Source organism: Poecilia latipinna, unplaced genomic scaffold, assembly GCF_001443285.1.
Source record: "Poecilia latipinna isolate Pla-1442-1.1 unplaced genomic scaffold, P_latipinna-1.0 Scaffold465, whole genome shotgun sequence".
Classification (NCBI taxonomy): Eukaryota; Metazoa; Chordata; class Actinopteri; order Cyprinodontiformes; family Poeciliidae; genus Poecilia; species Poecilia latipinna.
In genome coordinates, this window is record NW_015113081.1 from 151,422 (window position 1) to 173,653 (window position 22,232).

The 22,232-nt window shown below is 40.8% G+C and overlaps 2 protein-coding genes across 6 annotated transcripts in view; one reads left to right on the top strand and one right to left on the bottom strand.

Annotated features, from left to right (window-relative positions):
* Positions 1–1,104: 1,104 nt before the first annotated feature.
* Positions 1,105–19,132, bottom strand: map6a (microtubule-associated protein 6a). 5 transcript variants are annotated; one of them, XM_015039200.1, is made up of 5 exons: positions 17,844–19,132; positions 9,358–9,571; positions 8,192–8,406; positions 3,823–3,933; positions 1,105–1,593 (listed from the first exon to the last, which is right to left on the bottom strand). In XM_015039200.1, exons 1-5 carry the CDS (start codon positions 18,542–18,544, stop codon positions 1,446–1,448), a joined length of 1,389 nt encoding a protein of 462 aa, XP_014894686.1. In that variant the 5' UTR covers positions 18,545–19,132; the 3' UTR covers positions 1,105–1,445. The 5 variants fall into 5 exon arrangements, with proteins under 5 accessions (XP_014894686.1, XP_014894687.1, XP_014894689.1 ...); XM_015039201.1 differs by lacking the exon at positions 3,823–3,933 and having other exon boundaries at positions 17,844–19,130; XM_015039203.1 differs by lacking the exon at positions 3,823–3,933 and having other exon boundaries at positions 8,229–8,406; positions 17,844–19,129.
* A 1,710-nt stretch (positions 19,133–20,842) lies between these two features.
* mogat2 (monoacylglycerol O-acyltransferase 2) overlaps positions 20,843–22,232 on the top strand; it is a 14,108-nt gene continuing 12,718 nt past the window's right edge. Inside the window, exon 1 of the mRNA XM_015039205.1 lies at positions 20,843–22,135. Within this exon, the coding sequence (XP_014894691.1) occupies positions 22,042–22,135 (94 nt within the window). The 5' untranslated portion in view covers positions 20,843–22,041. The remainder of the gene's footprint in view (positions 22,136–22,232) is intronic.

Genomic DNA, 22,232 nt, shown 5'->3' on the forward strand with positions numbered 1-22,232 from the left:
ACAAATCAAAGAGAATTTAACTGCGATAGCGACATTAACTTTAAATTAAACAAAAAATGATGAAACCCTAAACTGGCATTGCATTGAAGCATAAGTGCTGTACCTATGTATGTGTGTGTGTGTGTTTTATTAAACAGAAAAATCAAAGAAAATGCTGCAGATTGATGCATTTCAAATAAAGACTGAGCTCGTAGTCTTCATGTTGTGGAGTCATAACAATAGCAACAACGTGGCAATTTCAAACCTTAGCTTTGGGGTTATGAATTATAAATGAGCGTCTCATCATGAAGATGGCTGACTGGCTGATTGAGACTGACACATGGAGCTCCACCCCGTCCCCAAGTGTTCATCAGAGACAAGAGCACAACACAGACCGACCCAGACAGGGAGCTCAGCTTCGCTGTGTGTGCATACACTGGGTCAGCCTGTGACCTTGCAGGATATTCTAAATGGGTCAGAAGCACCGTGAAGAAAGTCAGGTTGACTTCTGATTCAGAGATGCACCTCGGGTTTTGGCAGCGGTAATTAATGTTTTCCTCCCAGATTAAATGCACTGAGCAGTTTATGTAAAAGTGTCCCCAAGCCAGAGGTGATATTCATGTTATTCCTTGCATCACCGTGACTTCTGCTGTCCAATCACCTGTTCCCATTCTGCATGCTGATTAATGCACTGACACCCCTCAGGATTCAGTCTGTCCTCGTTCTGTTCTGCAAAACGAACCTCTAAGTGAAACATGCAGGAAAATCATGTCTTAAACAGGATATGAAGGGGAAATAAAAGTATGAGAGAGAAAAACGTCACTTTGTAAAAATCTATGCATATAAGAACATGGAAAATTAAAAAGAAGACGAGGTCTGACTTTTGCAGGCTCTCTGTCAGCTTATTCACTACAACGAAAAACTTTGATGTTTTGAAAAAGCCATTAAAATCTCTACCGTGGCTGTAAGCCGTTCCCTCTGTGACGCTTTTCCTGTTCTCAGCCTCAAAACAATAATAATAATGACAAAGAAAAGAACAACAGCCTCACTACAGTAAGGCAAGTTTTACTGATTTATTCCGACTAAAAGTGATCGATGTGTGGTACAGTTTTTCTTATTTTTTATTGTGGGATTATTAAGCACTTCTCGGTGTGACGTGACTACTAACAATGGTGACGTGTGCTCTTCAGACAGGATGGACGAGACCAGAAAATGATGTAGCACCTTGTGTCGTAATGCCACGGGGGGGTCAACAGGGCCGAGGACGTCGGATCCGGAGGCCGCGGTCGAACATGCGCCAACGCTTCTCCAACGACCCGCTTATCCTCCTGGAGGGTGGAGAGTTTTTCTTCTTTCTTTTGTGACTCCTGTTGTTGGGTTTGCCTCCTGAACTAATCCAACTTCAAACTCTAGATATATACACAGCAGAGCGACGCTGCAGTCCGCCTCTGTCCGCGGGAGCCGAACTACTCGGTCTGGGTCACGTCTAGGGCAAAGCGAACGCCGCCGCTGCTCCTCCGAGGCTCGCCTCCCTCCAGCAGTGGCTGTGTTCCTCCTCCAGCAGCACCCTGGGAATGATGATGACTGGGTCGGAGAACCTCGTCTTTAGAATCTCTAGGAGGCAGCAGATTTTTTTTTTTTTTTTTTTTAAGATACCAGACAGAGACAAAAAGAGACAGAGGATAAGGGATTTACGTTGGACAAAAACACAAAGTCGTCGTGTTGAGCTAAGCACCCTGAGACCGCTCATTACTGGGGAATAAAGCTAACAATGGGCTTTTTTTTTAATAATACAAATGTTAAAAAAAAACATCTCAATTTATTCCTTTAAAAACTGACAGATACTCAGATTTCAATCTGCTGTTTCATCCAATCGCTTTCCAAGCTGTCATTTGAGGAATGAGGGTCTCACGGTAGCTAAAAAAAAAAAAAAAATGCAGTGCGACAATGAAAAAAAACAAAACAAGAAAAAGAAAATCTCACTTAAAACAAATCAGAAGGAACAATTAGATCGTTAGCATGCACTTACAATTTCCTCTGACATGTGTCTTTCCGAGGAGGCGCTGCTTCCCTCATTCCATTCACACTCACCCCCCATCTTATTTCCATGCTCAGACAGAGGTCAAGGCCTAGGCCTCTACGTGGGAGTGAAACTCAGATTGCAGGTCCAACAGAAAACAGTGGCGGCATGCGTCAGAAAACACATTCGAATGCAAACGAGGGTAAAAGTGCAGAAGAAAAATGAAACTTTCACTTTTTGGCCTAACGGTAGAGAGAGAGAGAGTTCATCATGTGAGCAGAGCACATGAGAGACCCGCCTCATGCAATACCTTGCAAACGTGTTGACACCCGCATTGGCTGGTTGACACTCTGTCATGTTTCAAACTTCATGTTTGTTTTTTTATTTATTTATTTTTTATCAGGATTCTGTGTGCAACACCAAAACTGAAGTTGTGCGTAAAGCGGATGGGAAATGATACACGGTTTACACAGATTTTTATTCTAGCGCTCGTTTTCAAGATAGCTCAAGATCAGCTACATTCGACAGAGAGCAACTATCTGCGACTGCCAAATTATAAATAATATTAATAAAGAAATGTAGCTTTGGACTTTGACTAAGTCAGTTTAAGTCGCGAATATGCTTTAAACCAAGGGTGCTCAAGAAATAAATTAGGACTAAACTTTGGCTTTTAAGTTGAAATCTACTTAGAAAACTTTTAGACGGTCTTGCCCAACCTTTCTGGTTTTCTTCTGTTGTCATGGTAACCACTACTACTGCTAATCGACCTATGCTCTAAACAGTACACCTCTGTTCACCCAAATCTGTTTCTTACTGCTATATTAAAACTTGACTAAATACAGCCAGTGTTTTCAAATGAAGACTGACCTAAATCTTGTTTTAATTGCTGAGAAGAGACAAAATATTTCTTCAATTGAGTCAAAAAAAATAAAAATAAAAAAACTCCCCGGTTTTAAGCTAACTCAGTCTATTGTAACTCACGCTGTGTGTCGGGCTTGTTGCTGTTGTTTGGTCTCTAATGTTTTCTGAGGAATGTCTGATTTAAAGACGTTAAACACGTTTAATGTAAATTCAGTGTTTATCTGCAGAAGTTACTTTCACATCGTTAAATTAAGGGAAGATCATCACTTATACTGATTTCAAATTATCCACTCTTTACTCATTTGGTGACTTCTGAAGTCACTTAGTACTACTGGATCTTATTTAGGGTCATCGGATAAAAAAAAAGCACACCACACTTTTCAGATAAGTTGAAAACCGTGTCACATTTCCCACTTCACAGCCACTTGCCACTTGGTGTTGGTTTATTGCAAAGAATCCCAATAAAATGCACTGAAGTTTGCGGGCCGTGGGGACAGAGTTACTTTCGCAAGGCACTACATGAGCGGGCTGCTTCTTCAAATGAAACAGATCCAGTCATGCAGTTTCCAGAAACCATGGAGGCCGGATGCATTACAACAGCTGGTTCAGGAATGGTTGGAGATGGCTGGACTACACCTCAGGCCTCCTTAAGGGAAGCTGCGGGCGGGATGTGAGACACGGCCTCCGTCTCACCCTCCCCTCCCACTCTAGCGTCCATATGGAAGAGAAACACGGAGGGGAGTCGAGCAAAGAATGTGGTGATTTGGTCTGAATAACAACAATAATAATAGTAATAAAGAAGAAGAAAAAAAATCTGAAAACTGTGCAACTGTAATCGGAAAAAAAACAAACAAAAAAACCAAAACAAAAGCGGATCACGACTCCATGAGCAGGTATGAATGAGAATGAGAGGCATTTTCTGGCTGCGTTTGGCTTTCGTTTGCTCCTGGCGTTGGGTTTACCTGGGATCGGGTAGTGCACAGCCCCACAGGTGTTGCTTTAGGGTCTGCACCCAGCCAATATCTCGGATTGGCTGGCAGAGTTGTATGTAGTGGTACTGTTTTAGCACAACCCTTCAAATGAATCAGAATGTCACTCATTAGCACAGAACAAACTGGACACAGCATCATCTAATAATAGTAAAAACAATAGTAATAGTTAGAAATGACATGTAGGAGAGAGGTAAGTCTATCACACATCTGTGTTTTTGGTTGTTTGAAGCACATGACATGTTTATTCTGGAATGAGCGTCTTCTTTTCTCACGCGCATGTCGCTCCGTAAACCCGATGAGTTCTTGGAATATATTGGGAAGTGATGTGAGAATAATATATTCTTCAGTCCCCACACCATCAGAGAAACATGCGCGTGTCGGGAAAAAAGAAGCAGCAGCAGCTTCGGCTCATGCCAGAATGCGGCGCGACTCTTAGCGCTAAGCGTAGCGGAGGGGTCAAAGGTTAAGGGGGGTTGGGGGGATGTGAAAGCTACGTTCTCTTCCATGTGGATAGAGCCGATACAATGTCGTCTGTCACACAGACACAGACTGGGACAGGGGAAATGCTGACAGACACCTGCAACCAACTAACCTTTAACCATTCCTCTTAACGAAAAGAAGCAAAGAACACACTGCTTTTTCTGCTTTTTTTTTTTTTTTGCATTTTTTTAGAATGTTTCATTAAATAAGACCAAGCAGATAAAACACAAGCACGTCACAGTTTTTTTCTTTTTTTTTGTCCAAGACATAGCTTTCTTTAGCATACTTTCTATCCTTATTTTTGTCTAATAAATACATATAGATAGCACCGAGTGTGTGGTGTAATAATTTACATTTACAAGACAAGGTGCCCCCCTCTCCACCCCGCTGCCCCCCCCCCCTCTGCACCCCCCCTCCACCCCCCCCAAACACCAATCAAAGGCTGCAAAATGCTAATGAGTCGGGCCCATGTCCCAGATGGGGTTGGTGTTCAGCTTGAATGTGTGCGGTGGTGATGGTTGCCGAGGAGACGAAGCGAGGAGTCACAACTTTCAGCCATTCTGAATGAAGGAGATGTTGAGCTGCAGACAAAACGGCGGCGGCGCGACACAGAACAAGGCTTTACGGCTCTGACGGACCCAAGAACGGGATGCAGTGTTGTATCCTGACAAAGACGTCTGGGATTGTTTGACTTTTTTTTTTTTTTTTTACAGTCTGAGCTTAGAAACATCCATCCGTTATCAAGACATTTATAATTTATTTTACCAGCTGTGTAACTCAGTTGCAAGAAGACACAATTTGTGATTGTACCACGAATAAGAACAGGTATAGAAATGATAGCTAAACTAGCAATTACTTTGCTAGTTTGAGTGTCAGGTTACAACACGGATCCTAACACTGATAAAGTTTTGCGCCGATCAGTTCTTTGGACCAATGTTTATGGAAGCCCATTTGTGCCATGATTGAAAGTATACAAGTCCAACAGGAAGTCGTAACTACGAGAGTTAAAGTCATACTTTTGGGAAAAAAAGTCCTAATTATAAGGTAGGAAGTCATAATTTCTACTTTCAAAGTCATAATCATGAGATAGAAAGTTTTAGTTATAAAACTAATAATGAGACAGAAAAAGTTAATTCTGACTTTGAAGGTCATTTCTACTTTCAGTCAAAAACAAATTTTCATCCATATTTACGGGCTGTTATTTTTCCTTTCGTGGCAAAAACAGGCTTTCATAAATGCTCAACCTTCTGTGTTTGTAGATCTCAGACGTGCCGATGCTGATTTTCTCTTAAAAATACAATATAAGAGGATAAAAGAATACCATTATTAATGTATTTTTCTAGCCCTCTAGCTGTAGGGTGTCATTAATTATTTACACCAGGAGCAACCCTGCTGTGTGAAAGAGCAGTTCCTGTACATCAGGCTTTTACTATTAGCTAAGAACAAGGTAAAAATGATTGTAGGTTTTACCATTTGTTCTGTCTTTAGCGATCGGCACAGAGAGTGAGGCTAGCATAGCTAAAGCTGCATTATGCTACAGGATGTGGATGGTTGTCTCTGAGATTTCTGAAAGGCTGCCATTTCCAAATCCAGCAGCAGGAAAACAGAGCAACTGTGCTGAGCTCCAACAAGCCTTCCTGTTATCTGCTGAAACTCTTGATCTCTCAGTCTAGATGACATGTCATAAAAATTACTGCTTTCTTTTGCAAAACTTGATACATCTCAGTTCTTCCCTAATGTCATTTTTAACACACCAGTGTAACTGGAAATAGCCAGCTTAGTGTTTTATTTTACTCAGAGTCCAAACCAAACATTTGTTGTCTATGTGACCTGCTAGCATTTAGCATGGTGTGCTCATTAAGCAGAAGTAAGCAGGACTTTGTATCACTGTTAAAAATTATCTGATTACGCTCACCAGCATCTCTAACATATTGTGAAAGTTGCTGAATATATATTTTTTAAATAAAGCACATTTTAGCATTAGCAAAAATAGTAGCAGTTTTGATTAGCTCCTGGACTTTAACCTGTTACTTTAGTTAGTTAACAATATCGATTTTAACACCAAAAAATCAAATTTTACATACAAAAATTGCGACAGGAACCTTTGTACTCACTTGTTTCTGACATGCCAGTAAATCTGACGCACAAGCAATAGATTAAAAACAATACATATCTTTGATGTTGACCTCTATTTATTCAGAAAATATATTTTTTTTAAATTAATAATGTTGCTTGTTTACTTGATATTTAGATTTTGATTAAAATGGGAATAATTGCGGTTAAGTAATTACAGACCCTGCAATTAACTCAATTAGAAACTTTAATTGAGTCCTAAAAAATAAATATGACTATCTTCGCTGACTATTGTGAACAGAGCTGTAAGGACAAAGTAACAAAAAATATGCTGTGGTGTAGAAAATCCCAGTTTTTTTTTTTTACTAGCGGTGTTTGTTTTCATAATTAGCATTTAAAACCAACAAAACCACCCCATCCCTAATATCTGAAGTAGATGGAAAACAGACATCTCTGTCACTGTGCATCCGTGAATGAATAATCTAAAAGCTGAATTATGATCTGTTTCTTGTCGTCCCAAGTCAGTGAAATAACATCAGTGCATAACAAAAGAGGCCGTACAGGGAGGCGTGTGTCTCTGCGTTCACACAGTCGCATCACTGTGGCTTCTCAGACGGAGGAGCCTTGCTAATAAAGAGAGTGTTGGAGGTGATTCCACTGAGTTAAGAGCAGTCAGGCTGAAAGCTGAGAACGTTGTGCGACAGACACACAGGAAACAAACACGAACAGTTCCCAGCTCCTCTGAGTGCCTCCCTCCCTAACCCTTATTATGAGAAATGATAGTACTGCGGTTTAAAAGGGTTACGCTTGCATTACAGCATTATGTAATTCATAGGGAATCCTCCTCTGTTCTCTGACAGACTAGGCCTTAATGCATAATCGGTTTAATGTAACCTAACCGTCGCTTTCAGGACAAACTGCGGTATGAATGAGGCTCACATGAAAGGAGCAGATGCTGAATGGGAGAACAGGATCTGCAGATGAATCAAAGACATTTTCGATCTGAAAATGACATTTTTTTTTTTCTTTTCACATTTTTCACATTTACCAAAGCAGAGATGGTAAATGCCAAACACACTTTCAGAGACAGTGACAGAAAGGCAAACAGAGCGAGTACAGAACAAGCTGTGGATCACACGCACACATCATGAATAACCAAGCTGGACATTTATCAAAGATTTTCCAGTTTGCATCTTCAAAAAAAGAAAAAATAATAATTTTTTTTTCAAAAGAGCCAATATGAGTCACTTTTTCTTCAAGCCTTCCTCCCTCAAAAAAAACAACAAAAAACAAAAAGAAAGGAAAAAAAAATATAGATAAATCCTTGATAAACTCTACAAAGCAATCTGCTCAGCTGATCAAAGCCAACCCTTCAGACGTGCTTGTAAATGGGCCCATGCAACAAAAGTCATCCATTGGTTGGCCGGGCAGCCGAGTAGCCATGGCAACCTGGAGATGGAGGCGAGCAGAGTGGGGGGAGGTGGGTGGCATCAAATGGCGGAGACGGGAAAGAGGATGCTTCCGCCCACTCGTTACTATAGCGATCTAGTATAGAGTGAGACAGGAAGAGCAATGGCATGTCATGTTCACACCCTGACATGTTACTGGAGTAGAAATGTAGCCAGGAGGTAGTGAGAGGACAGAGGAGAAGAAGAAGAAGGAAGCAGCTAGAGAAGGACGAAAACAAAGACAAGAACTTGGAACCAATTTTGCAGCCTCTGGGTTTGTATCCCACAAAAAGAAAGAAAGGAGAAAAAAAGGAGAAGTAGTGCTAAATGATTTTTACTCTTTTGCCTCAGCCAGTTTGTTGTTGATCTCTTTACTTTTCTCCTTGTCCCTGACCGCCGGCCGGTTCTCAGGCTGGTTCTCCGAGGTCGTCTTCTTGGAGCCCTTCAGCGCGGCGCTCTGCTTATCTTTGGCTTTCCTCACCGGTTTACCCTGGCCTGCTGCTGCGGCTCCAGGCTTTTTAGGTTTAGAGCGCGGGACACTATACCTGTCAACCTAAGGATGTCAGACAGCAAACAGGTGATTCCTGAGCTGAAACAGGCCCCATGTTTGATTATTTATTATTATTATAAACGTTTCAACACAACACAAGTCCATAAAGTGCCCTACAAATGCATGTGCAGCTTTCAAATTGTTTCATTTCGTCACGTTCCAACCACAAATGTCATTTTATTGGGCTTTTGTGTTATAGAGTAGTAGCATGTGCATGCCACACTTTTCAGATGTTTTGTTTGTAATAAGAATAAACACGCTGATAGCCACAAGTTTTCTATTAGATTATGTTGATCTTCCATAAAACTCCAACAAGATAAACTGAAGTTTGTGGTTGCACCGTAGCAAAATGTGTGAGTCTAAATGAATTTGTCCCCATGACAAAATTTGCTGGACGATAAATTGTCCCAGCAATAACTGTAATTAACAATTATATTGTTGTTTTGAGACTATTTTTAAGTAATTTATTGATAATGGCATACTAATGAAATTCTGCTCTCTGAAAGAACAATACACTTGAATTTTGCAAAAAAAAAAAACCTGAAATACCCCCCCCCAAAAAAAAAACAACCTAAAGCAATAAATAAAAGGGAAATAAAAAGCACACACAACCGAAACCATAAATAAATCAGATTATGATGTCTGTAAACCAAATTGCCCTTCAAAAACTATTAAACCCCAGATTGGAAACAATCAAACTCATTTTAATGCATCATGTGATTCATTCATTTCTTTTAGCGACAAACTTAAAAACGTGAAAAATACGAATGCTTTGGAAAAACACTGCATAGCGGAGAGGTTTTCGTCTCCAGCTCTGATGCAAGTTAGTTCTTTATTTGGACAGATCCACCAGGAAACGAGCAAAACGTGAAGGTGAGACAGGCAAGGGTTTCACTGAAAATCACTCTTGCTGATTCAGAACTACGCTACGCAGTCAGGTGAGTTTGTTCTCACCTGTTTGCTGGGTTCGATGTAAGGCTCGCTGTACAAACTGCGTATCCTCCTCCTCTCCTGGGCCTTGTTGTCCGTGGGCTGCAGCGGAGCCAGCGCTTTGAAGTTGGCGCTGTAGCTGGTCTCTAAGCTCGTCTTTTCATCTGGAGGCAGGTACTGGGACTTGGCCCGAATCATCTTCACTGGCTTCACGTCTTTGTACGCCTTGAACTCGGTTCTGTCGGGAGAAAACAACAAAAAAGGTATCATGAAACCAAATCGAGGGAACGAGACACACCTGGGAACAATCAAGGGCTAACAGGACAACACAGAGACTCAGGGAAACAGGACTAAACACAGAAAATCTCAAAACAATAATACAGAAAAAACACGGATCATGACAGTCAGTGAGGAATTAAAAAGCAAAAATCAGAGGAAGAACAAAACTTTTAAAACTGAAACTTTTTGCTACAGAAGTGACCTCTAACCCAGAAAACTAACCCAGCTGTTGAGACTTACAGTGTGGTTTTTATTATAATACTCCAAGAGATACAAATGTTCATTTAAAAAGTAAAAAAAAAAGAAGTTATTAATCCGTATTTTTTGCCACAGCAGAACAGGATAAACAGGAAGTAAACAAAGAAAATAAAGTCTTAAAACTAGAAGGAAAAAACCCGACAACACATCTACCATCTGCCGTGACCTTATCATCTCATTACTCTAAAAATAAAGTCAGCTCATAACATATGGTCCCTCGCTGCTTTATAAAGCATCCCATCTGCAGCACGCAGGCTGCTAACAGCAACAATGCCTTGGCTGCTGAGTGCAGGAATAACGCTGCAGAACAGAGGCGAGAATCCTGCATTATGTAACGGGACTGAAGTCCATCTCTGAGGCCGCAGCGGGCCAAGACGCCTCGACGCAGAGAAACGTTATACAACCGCCATCGCAGCCAGGAGTACGGCGCGACCACATGACACCAGAGTGTGCATGTGTTAGAGAAAGAGGGGCAGATTGTGAGAACAGACAGGGTTCACAGTGTGAAACACCGGTCTGCACTGCAACATCACTTCTATTCATCGACATATGACCGCGTAACAATACAGCCTGTGTCTCTCAGATCAGGAGGTTCTTGGTACTAAGATTAAAAAGTTTGCGTTCAGCGTCGCATCGTAGGCTGAAACTTTCCGTTAAACAGCAGCAGTTTTGTCTTCATTGATAATGTTTTGGAAAACATATTGATTTGAAGGGCAGGCTGATTTTCCTCTTGATCGGCCCTGATTGAAATTCAAAAATAGGATATTTTCCCAATCAGCGAACGCATCGTAGCTGAGCGCTTATACCAGGTCCCACCTAAAAACAACACACTTCAACATGGACTGCAGTTACTGAGTGAATAAGATGCGAAGTTATGCTAATTTCAGAAGCAGAAGCACGTTTTAAAATGTGTCAAAAGAAGCACAGAGCTGCAAGAAGCTGTTTCGTGGTGCACTGAAAAATAAAAAAATTTAAGTTAATTTGCTATAAGTAATCAAATTAAGTTTATCCAATTAAATATATTAAGTCATGCCGACAAACATAAATACATTTGCTTACCTGAAGCAAATTAACTCTTGGATATATTGTGCATCCCTATAGATGATTATTTGTTCTTAAAGGTTAGAAAGAAATACCATGAAAGCTGTTCTGATGTCTCCTCACATTACTGCCCTTAAACAATATTTGGCTGAAATTACAGCTGGCAGGTCAACATTGTATAAAACTCAGCATTCAATCAGCGCATTATTAATGCAAATATCTTCCATTTATGCATGAATTAGAACAATTGAAGCTAAAAAAACAAAATAAAAACAGTATTTTAAACTTTACAGGACCCCAGGGACAGAGTCCTGTAACCTTTAGATGTGTCCTAATCTGATGCAGCTGATCAAACTGAGCTTTCAGTCCAGTTCTACTGGGTTCTGCTGGTGACCCAATCCTTTGATTCTGATGTGCTGAAGCAAGCAAACATTTATAGTAACACTTATAGTTTCTCTGACTGAAACTACCAGTCATGACACTCTGAATGTTCAATGTGTTGTGACTTCCTGGTATCACCTGCCTTTATTTGACTGAGGGGAAAGTTAAATTTCTGAAATAAAATGAATGCAATTTTAGAGAAAAACAAGTCATACACTGGAAGTGAGAAATAAACAGTCATAAAACTACAGGGGATATTTCCGTTTTAGTTCGACTCTTATTTTCACATTCTTACTATGGAGGTTTCCACAGCCAGTCTGTGTAATTTTCCTCCCCGATATTCTGCACTGTGTGGTTAACCTGCTTCGGAGAGCCGACCCTGCTGACCTTCTGTCATAGAGAACGGATGCTCAGAGAAAGACCTCATCTGTCTGACTGAACAGTGGCACTGATGGAAGGACAGCCGGGTCGGGGTCCAGTCCTGATGTGGTACAAAGTCGCTTACACACATCGCAAACCGCAGAACTGGGCTAAATGTAAAGGTGATTATGAGGAGGATACAGAGAACTAACTTGGGTTTGAGTAAGAAACTTACCAATCTGTGAAAAGGTGTATGATTGTGTGTGTTCAGTATGACCAGAAAAGTGCTACATAGATTCTACCTCTCCCCCATTTTGACGCCGTTCTAGAGAAATGGATCGGGAAGATAATTAAAGTTTTTGTAGAGTTGTGAAGTAGCCCTCATGCATTTCAAACTTGCCAATACATCACAGCAGGAATTAAATGGTGCAAGAAGGCACAACCCTTTGGGATATTTTAGATTACCTGAATCAACACGGGACGTTCTCTAGCGGTCACCTGCATCTACAAACCGGATTTCAAAATAGTTGGGACACTAAGCAAATTGTGAATAAAAACTGAATTAACTTTTTGATGTGGAGATGGCATATTATTCATAATAGAACATAGATGGCAGATCAAAGTTTAATCTGAGTAAATGTAACATTTTAAAGGAAAAATATGTTGATTCAAAATTTCACAGTGTCTATAAATCCCAAAAAAGTTGGGACAAGTAGCAATATGTGGCTGGAAAAAGGAAATTGAACATATAACAAACAGCTGGGAAACAAATTAACACTAATTAGGTCAATTGACAACATGATTGGGTATAAAAAGAGCTTCTTAGAGTGTCGGTGTCTTTGAAGCCAAGATGGTAAGAGGATCACCAATTCCACCATTGTTGCACAGAAAGATAGTGCAGCAATACCAGAATGGTGTTACCCAGCGTAAAATAGCAAAGACTTTTAAGTTATCATCATCAACCGTGCATAACATCATCAACAGATTCAGAGAATCTGGAATAATCGCTGTGCGGAAAGGTCAAAGCTGTAAAACTCAACTGGATAGTAGAATAGTGCATAAAAATTTGCGCATGCTGCTGTAAGCTTTAAAAAACTAAATTATTTCTCTGTGAAATCCTTTGGACAGAACTCTCATTGGGTGGAAAATTGCTACAGAAATTGTTGTTGAAAACTCCCGCATGTCCGTTACTGTGTAACTGTACTTTGAAATCTCTTTAAAACAAATAAAAACAGTTCTTCCATACACTTTTGGCTTGTCCTCTTTGCTTATTAGCTCTGCTTTCTGCTTATTTTATATGCTGTAATGTGGTATTTTTAACCCCGGTGTATTTCTCTATTATTTAGATCTTTCATCAGCTTTATATGCAGTTTAATGTTATTCCTGTCACAACTGTGAAGTGTTTGAGTTTGCATTTGATTATATCCCCGTTGTTTACTTCATCTTAGATCCAGCCTTTATATTTCATCCCTTCTTGTTCAGTTTTGCTTGGATTCTTTGTGCATTTGAGTTTTGATAACAGGTCAGCCTTTCGCCTCTCCTCATGACAATTTGTCTGACAGTTGCAGCTTCTTTCAGAAGCTCTATAATCTGTGCACTGATACTGCGAAGACAAATTTCCCTCTCGGTGATTCTAATTCCACACCAACACTGGTGAGAGCCGGCCTTGGTCGGAGTCGTCCAGGCCATCGATCTCCCTGTGCGCACAGCCCCAGCTTTCGTTCTCAGCAGCCGTTCTTGTTGCGTCAGCCGGTGCAGCTTCTGGTTTCTGCTCAGCAGCTCCCTCCTTTCTCTCTGTGCCGCCTAAAAACCTCTAGAACCGCTTGCGGTTTCGCGACTTCTACAGCTAAAAGGGAACATTTTCATGAATCACAATTACTGAAACGCTGCAGGGAGGATTGAGCCAGTCTCTATTTGAATTGACATCAGGGTTAAAGAGTTTCAGCGTCAGATTTAATCGGAATACATGACACTGTCAAATCTGTGTGAGCAGATACGACAGAACCAGATTAGAGAAGTTACATAAGACAAGCAGCTTTTCCAGAGAATGTTCTGAACCGAGGCAACAGCAGAACACGAGTGGGTTTTATTTTGAGGAACAAAATCAATTTTCTTTCAAAGCTTTTTCCTCCCGCTAAAACGTGGCAGAGTATGGGATTGCTCCGTTCACAGTCTGTCGACTCTCGGGAGCGTTTAGACCTGAAAACGGATCAGTGTAAATGCAGCTACACCTAATAGCGCTCTTTAGTAAATGTGACGTAGACGGCAGTCATTGGGAGTTTAACTGACGTTCTTTGTGAGGTTTCATGATTTTATGTTTGCCCTGACAAAGTAAAAACTAACCCAGGAAGCTTCGGAGATTTTACTGCTCAGAGAAATGTGTCAAACAATAATTGGTGACACAAATTATAAAATATATCAGAAACTCTGAACCCGCTGAACCTGAAAGACTCTTGTGTTTTTTGGCGCATTTCGTTCCTCACTGCTTGTTTCCTCGCTCTACTTTTTAAATGCTATTTATTAAACTGACATAGAAAAGCGCGCGAGGCTGACAGGACGAAGAATAGCTTTTGTCTTGAAACAGAGTGGGTAGCAGAACGAAAACAAGAACAAAGGCTCCAACAGCAGCTTTCGCCTCGTTTATTGTCACACAAAAATGACATTTAAAGCATAATGGAGAGAGTTGGAAATGTGAAGGCTGGATGGAAGAGTTCTGGTTGAAAATGCTGCACTAATTCAGAGAAAACACCCTGGCGAACGCCGTTGTTAGCAAAACAGAGATGCCTCTAGCATTTTCCCAGGTACTAAAAGGAGCCTTTGTGTTTTAGAGAACTGTGTGTTCTCAAATAGAAAGTCAGGAAATAGCCAGGAGTAAAAGAGAGTCATGCAAGGAAGACAAGTGGGTTTTAATCTATTTTGATACTGGTATCAAATACTTGTAGAGATGAACCAATCACATCTCTAACCTGCTCAAACCAGTTTATGCAGATTCAGATTTTTTTTTTTTTTATGAGAATCAATGTTGTTTTTTTCTGAATACATTAAAAATAATTGGCCTCTTAAAACGGTTGTAGAAAATTAAAGCAACTGCTTTTATCTGCACCACTGAAAAACTAAAACAACTCCTGCAGAGATGTCAGTGCAAAGAAAAAAATAAACTATGTCTCATTTACTCCTTTGCAAATTTCAATGCATCTGTTTTGTTTTTACACTTAAAACATGAAAAAACTGTGCTGTATCACCAGATACTCCAATTTTTTGGACAAGATCTTTTCAAAATAAATGACAACTCTGTACAGAAAAATAGACGAGAGAAATAAGACTTTTCTATTAAACCTTAGATTGCAAGATCATTCATTTTCATTCACACTGTCTTCAACAATCATTACTTGTTTGTAATAGTTATGTTGCATTTGAGAGCGCAGTAGGAATTACACAGCTCTGCAGCCATACAGGACTTCACTGTTACTCACAATAAAATGACTTATGACCCAAATTGAGTCTAATACGCCATTTTGATTTTTTTTTTTTAACTAAAATCCTTTTTTTAAAAAAAAAAACAAAAACAAACATGGTTATTAATGCTACTAATTAAATGCAATGGCAATCAGACATGTGTGTGAACGGTTTGTGACTCGCATGCACAGAAGAAGAACGTCGACGTCACACAGCAGCGCACTGTTTATGGAGGTAAAAATGGATCGATTTTAAAGGTTTTAAGCAATGGGAGCCAATACAGAGTCACAAGATCAATACAAGACAAAGGAAGCTAAACAAAAAAGAACTTAGGTGTTTACTGCTGGCTTGTTTACGTCCTGATTTACCACATTTAGCTTCTTCTGGTGCAGGATTATTACGCAGGTCAGCGAAGTGAAAGTCCCGCTCTTGCCTTGACCTCCAGCAGCTTTCGGCGCCCACCTTCCAGTTGAGGTTAACCACTGAGACTGCTTTGCAAAACTCAATTCAATTCAATTCAAAAGTACTTTATTAATCCAAAAGGAAAATTTTATTAAAAAACCTGACTGAATTACTTTTTAGAGATACATAATTCTCTCATTAAGGCAAGTAGAAAATTAATATCATTGCAGGTTAATCCAAAGTTCAAACCCCCTAACAATAGATGACTGATGTTGTCTACAGTGTGACTGAAAAACGTAGCCAAGCCTCCAAGGTCACAAGAAATCCACGTAAGGTTGTTCCACACAGGAATAAACTTATGACGATACAATCAGGTGGAAACTTTTGGCAATAAAACGTAGAAAACATGATTTTGCATGAACAAGCTAGAGTATAAAATAAGGAGAAAAAGGCATGTCCGCTACTTTTTAAAAATCAATTTAACATTCTATTCCTTCTGACAAAAATGGAAGTAGCACAATATGGTTTCAGCTGCAAAACGCTACTTTATGATTTCAACCATTTGCTCATGAACTATAGTTTTGTCTCTATACTCTGTAACCTCCTTACTGTCTTTGCAGGCAGACGAAAACAGAGTCGACTTGGCTTCTGCAGGCCGTCTTATTACAGCGCTGATGGAGAGAGCCTGCTTTGCTCCCTGCTGACTGCTAAACAACACAGGCACCAAACAGCCGGAGGATTCTGCTGATGCACTAACACGGTGCCATTTGCCTACGCCGACCGAGTCACACTTCCCACCAAAGACTGCTCAGTAGCAGCACTGAGCCAAATTATTTTCTGCCTATACATACCACTGGTTATTTTTATAGCAAGACAAAGCATGAAAAACTGCAAAAGAAAAAAACTCAATTGAGCGTCCTGCACTGGCTCAGGCTTAAATAAACACAAACCAGGCTTTTCAAATGCAGCGAGGAGACGCAGCACACAGCAGTAACATGCATGACTTGACGTGCATCCTTCCACCCGTCCCCATCGTTGTCTGGAACGGTGCATAACAAAACAGAGATTAGCCTCGTGGACCTGAACGTTAGCGGCATCCTGCAACCGGTTTCATTCAGCCTAGTGGCATTCAGAGGTGAAAACTGAAGCTGATTGCCATTTAATGCGCTCTCACACACACACACGGCGTGAAAGGACAAGTTTGTGCAGCGGTTGGCAGATTTATGAGTTTAGTGTGATCCTGCACAGAGAAATTCTGCAACAATTTCTTCCTTAAAAAAATCCACTCAGTTTATCTTGTCAAAGAAAGCAGCAAATGTTCAACTTATGCACTCAGATTTCAGGTAATGGGCCAAAACAAGATGTGTAGTAAAGATTATTGAACATCTTAAACATTTATTGTTAAGTTATATGATGGACTATTTCATCTGGATCTTTTGGGGGGTTTTTTTGTCACTGTCTGAAGTTAAATCAGAGAAAACTTTTCTTGTTTCAGGTCAGTTAGAATAACAGCGATTATTTCAGGTTTCCAACTCCCACCGTAATGACAGGAAGAATAGGTCAGAGATTTTTTTTTTTTTTATTATTAAAGGGGCAGTATATCACAAAAATACCGGAAAACACAGTATTATGTGCTTTTCATAATGCTGTGGCATTTAGTCATAATCAATTTTGTAACCTTCAGTTGTTATAAAATGTTGTATATATCAAATGTGACTTAAAATAACTGTGTGTGTGGCAGTGTAAACCTGTGAATGTATTTTAAGGCCACACCTGACACACACTGCTTTCCTATTGGACCATAATGGGAAAGTCAGAGGAAATCAGCCAACATGCCAGGAAGTGAACTGTGGAGTCCGGCTCGTCCTTGGAAACAATTTTTATTAACAAATAAATTCCTGACATATTATTTATCTCGTTTTTATGGTATTTATCAAACAGACATTATCCAGGTAATTCTAACTGACCTAAAACAGGAGAAGTTTGGTCTCATTTTCTGTCTGAAAACCAGTTTCAGATAGAAAGTCATTTTTAATTCAGTGTATGTAAACTTCTGGTTTAAAGTATGTTTTGCCAAAATGGCATAATTCTCACAATCCAATGATAAACATCTGTCAAAGTACTAAGCAAAGATTCACCTATATCAGATAAAGTTAACATCGGAAATATTAATAGTGCAATAAAGTCACTTTTAGTCAAACTACCTGACAATAAATGCAGTTAATTATAAACTTTATGGCATTTTTATGACCACCTAACACCTGTATGGACCTGACGACCGGTCTCATCCACTTTGATCAACACACACCAACAAACGGGGAGTAATCACTTACTTATAGGAGCTGCCAGCTGAGATCTCCTCCTTGATCTGTCGGTTCAGGGCATCCACCGCCGCCCTCCCCCTGCCTTCTGCCTCCACCTTCAGGACCACCTTTTTCGGCCCCTCCTGCTTACCGGACCGCTTTTTCCTCTCCTGCCCTTGCAGCAGGTCTTTTTCCTGCACCTTGTCGGCAATGGCGCCTTTCTCCACGCCGCATTCCGCATCCAGCGCTACGTGCTTTTTCACGTGCCTGGGTCGGTGGTCGTCGCCGGCGCTCGGTGGGGGTTTGGGTATCCAGGGGTGGTCGTACCTCTTCGGGATGGGCCAGGGCTTGAAGTCCTTCTGGTACTGGGTCTCGGTGTTAAACGGTGTCTCCGGCTCATGGTACTCGCTCCTGGGTTTACAGCTGGGCTCGGGCCGCACTTTCCAATGTTTGAAGTCCTCGCGCATCACCGAGCTGCACACGCGCTCCTCGGAGACGCACCTGCGCGGCCCACGCGACGTTTTCGCCAAGCGGGTTTCCGCGCGCGACGGCTGCGTTTCTATGGCGACCCGGGCCTGGGGAGGATGGAGAGACGGCTGCAGCTGGATGTGCTGCATTTCCGACACGTCCGTGTACTTGGTGAAGACCAAAGGCACTGCAATGTCAGCCTTGTCCAGCTGGTTCCAGAACCGGGCCATGCAGCACGCCCGGCTGATGCAGGGCCACGCCATGCTGTGGGATTTAGAGTTCCACTAAAAAGAAAAACACACACAAATAGCGCTACTTCCAAGCAGGCTGACACGACAGAAAAATACGGTTCCGCTCTCCGACACAGTGATGTGAGAAAATCAAGATGTCCGCATGAGAAGGCTCCGACGCTTTAGACGTTAAGACTGCATATGAATCCTATTTAATCTGAAGAATGCTAAAGATTAAAAAAAACGATATCACAAACCGAACCGTGAGAACCGTCCTCTGCTCCTTCTGTGTCCCTTCTGGTCGTCCTGCTACATCAGGGCTGCACTGCAAGGAATAACGGCCCCGCCCGCCTGTTTAGCATCCCGGAGACACTGACGGGAACCGAAGAGGAAAATACAAGTCAAGCTGGAGAGTTTCACTTCCTGTTTAGCGCCAGCATTAAAGCTATGATGACCTTCCTGTTACAGTCGAGAATGCGGTCGCTTTTATTAAATAGAAACGAAGATAGCATAAGAAATTACATTTGAAACAAATAGGAAGCATTTCTACTGGAAACGCGGTTGCTACGAATGTTCAATTTTGAAATACAACAGAACTCTCGACGCACACCGTGGATTTGACGCACCCTTTAGTACGAGATAGACTCTATGGATATAGATATTTGACAAAAAATAAAATAAAAAAAATAAAATAAAAAAAGGTACAAAAAGTGAAAATTGACGATATCGATATCTATCTGTCCCAATGCTTTATCAAACTTTAATGTAGGGGAGACCGGGTATGGTTGTAACATAGGGAGCACCAGTTCCACCAATCAGGGATAAGATAGGAGTCACATGATCATTTCAGTGTTTACCTGCTTCCTCCCCAATCCCATATTGTGATTGTCAAGGCTGGAAACAGGCACATACGGATACTAAGGGGAAAAAACGGATTTTGAGGTAAGAAAGTAAATTTTTTGACCATGACTACATTTTGTTTAGTACTTATATTGCAGATAAAACCATATGACTTACATTAGATGAAAGTGTAACTTCTCAGGCAGAATGTGATGCATTTTCCCGTGCTAATTTCAAACCGCTATGCTACTACAGCTAGCTAAACATGGCTGATAACTAAGAACATTTTGATTTTAATAATTTTACAGAATGCCTAGGCAGTGGATACAAAAGACTGATAGAGGTGTGCCTGCAGATGTTTTGAAAAAGGCATCTGATGAGGTCACAAAGAAGAGCAAGTCAGTCAGATCAGTTGCGAAGGCGCATGGGATCTGCCATGTAACACTGAGCAGATACTGCAAATCACTGCAGAAGCTGAGAGAACAGGGGTCCAGTGATCTTCCCAGTGTAGGTTATTGGAGCAGCAACAAAGTCTTCTCTGAGGTGCAGGAGGAAGTGTTGACTGACTATTTGACTCAGGCAGCAGACCTGTATTATGGACTGACTCCACGTGAGGTAAGCATATGGCAGGTTAGTCACTGGAGACGAGAAGAATTGAATACCAGCGTAGGTGCTAGACAAATTAAAAAACTTTTTGTGTCTATGTACTCTGATTTTCTATTCCTCTTTCTTTTAGGTCAGAAAGTTTGCATATCAACTGGCAGTAACATGTAACATCAAACACCCACAAACACACAAGCACACAAACAGAGTATATTTGAGTTATGGTCAGTCACAGAGAGAGACAGACATTGTTCTTGTATTGTTCTTTTAATTCAGTAAACCTCTTTTTGAAGCATATCACATGGTGTGGCCTCTGTTTTTGCTTCTTTTGTCTAATTGTTACAACTTACCCCAGCAGCTGTTACAACCTACCCCGGTAGCGTGGTAGGTTGTAACAAAGGAACACCATGTATTTGACATGAACTCATGAGGTCTGTGATATTCTTGCAGGGGTTTGAATTGGTGCCATTTGTAGTAAACAAATGTGGGTATTTGGTATAAAAGTTTGAAAACTCATCTAGCTCAAAATATTCTGTGAGTTAAAGGTGCTGGAGCAAAAAGTGTTACAACCATACCCGGTCTCACCTACTCTATCCGGATTAACACTTTATTAGACAGAGTGTGCATAACATTAACATGACATGACATGACATCTGTTATGAACATGGAGTATTTATGAACGTCTATGGCTGTTACCATGACACGTCATTTGGTAAATAACACTTTTATTGCAAAGTTGCTTTAAAAGTTGCATTACAACTAAATTAAAAGAGCCTGCTTTGCATTATTTTGTAAATAATTAAATTTTAATGCAAAGTTAATGGAATATTAATGCAACTTTTAGAGCAACATTGCATTAAAAGTGTCGTTATTTACCGAATGACACTTCATGACAACAGTCATGAACATTCATAAAGACTCCTTCATGTTCATGACAGGTGTTATGTTCACACCGTCTAATAAAGTGTTAATCCGGATTGAGTACATTCATGTTTGATAAAGCATTGGGACGAAATGCGAAAAGTCCGAGGGGTGCAACTACTTCTGAAGTATTGAATTATCCTCTTGAACGTTTGTCACAAAAAAACATTAGAAACACTTTGCTGCCACAAACTGCTGCATAATGAGGATGTTTTTGAAATGAAAGTGGATTCTGGATAGCGAAAGTGGGGAGTTGCTTCAATCAAAAGTGTGTAAAACAGCTACTGCTACAGCGCTGATCATCAGTAACCTACTGATTCATGAATTTTTTTTTTTTTTTTTTACACTGTCAGCAAACAGTGGAATACATGAATAATATGAGCTGATTACGCACCCAGAGGGCTTGTTTCACACTGGCCACAACACACTTACACTGTCTGAATGCAGAACTGGTGTATGCGTTTTCCGACAGCCTGTTTCCAAACATCATGTTTATATTTTTATTTCACTCATAATTTTTGTTTTTTTTGCTTCATCAGTGAGACGAGGAATTCAACATAATGAGGCAGCAGAAGTAGACAGTGAATTTATTATTCATCTTGGGATGTTGTCAAAAAGAAATATTTAACAGAAATTGTTCAGTTTCTTAACAGCACCTACCTGAAAACTGACCACTTTATCTGCTAACAGGATTGCAAAAATATTTAAGACATTCTGTGCAGTGCTAATAGTGTCATTATGTGATAAGAAATGTGTGAACCTTCTCCAAATGACCTTTATCACTGTGTGTCACTGAGGCGCTCTTGCGCTATTGCTCAACCGGCTGAGGTTACATTCATAAAGAGCCACATTTTGCAAGAGCAAAAGTTAACTGTGGAAAAATCTGAATGAAAAAGCCGCGTGGCATCCATTTTTTCCCACGGATCTTTGGCTTCGAGTCCGATTGCTCTGCATTCACGCATCACGCACCCTTCTGGGTCAAAGGTTAGCTGAAGCTGATATATATCCTGAGAAATCAAACCATGTACTGAGTCGAGATAAGCCAAAAGTCAGTAGGAGGCGATGGTGGACGGGTGAGAAGTGCAGACTTTGGACTTCCCTTCCCTTGCTGTCCTTCTTGGACTCGGCGGCGGCACGTCGGCTCGTCTGTCTTCTTTCACAGAAAAATGAAAATTGATTTCGCACCCGTGGATGTGCCCCTCCACAGGAGGCTGCAGACTGCCGCGGTGGTCCAGTGGGTCTTCTGTTTTCTGGCTCTGGGTAAGTGCTGGAGGTAGTTTGTTAAAATGCTGGATCAGAAGCACAAAGGTCAACATGAGAGTGCATGAAAATGTGAAGTGATTTGCACATATATATA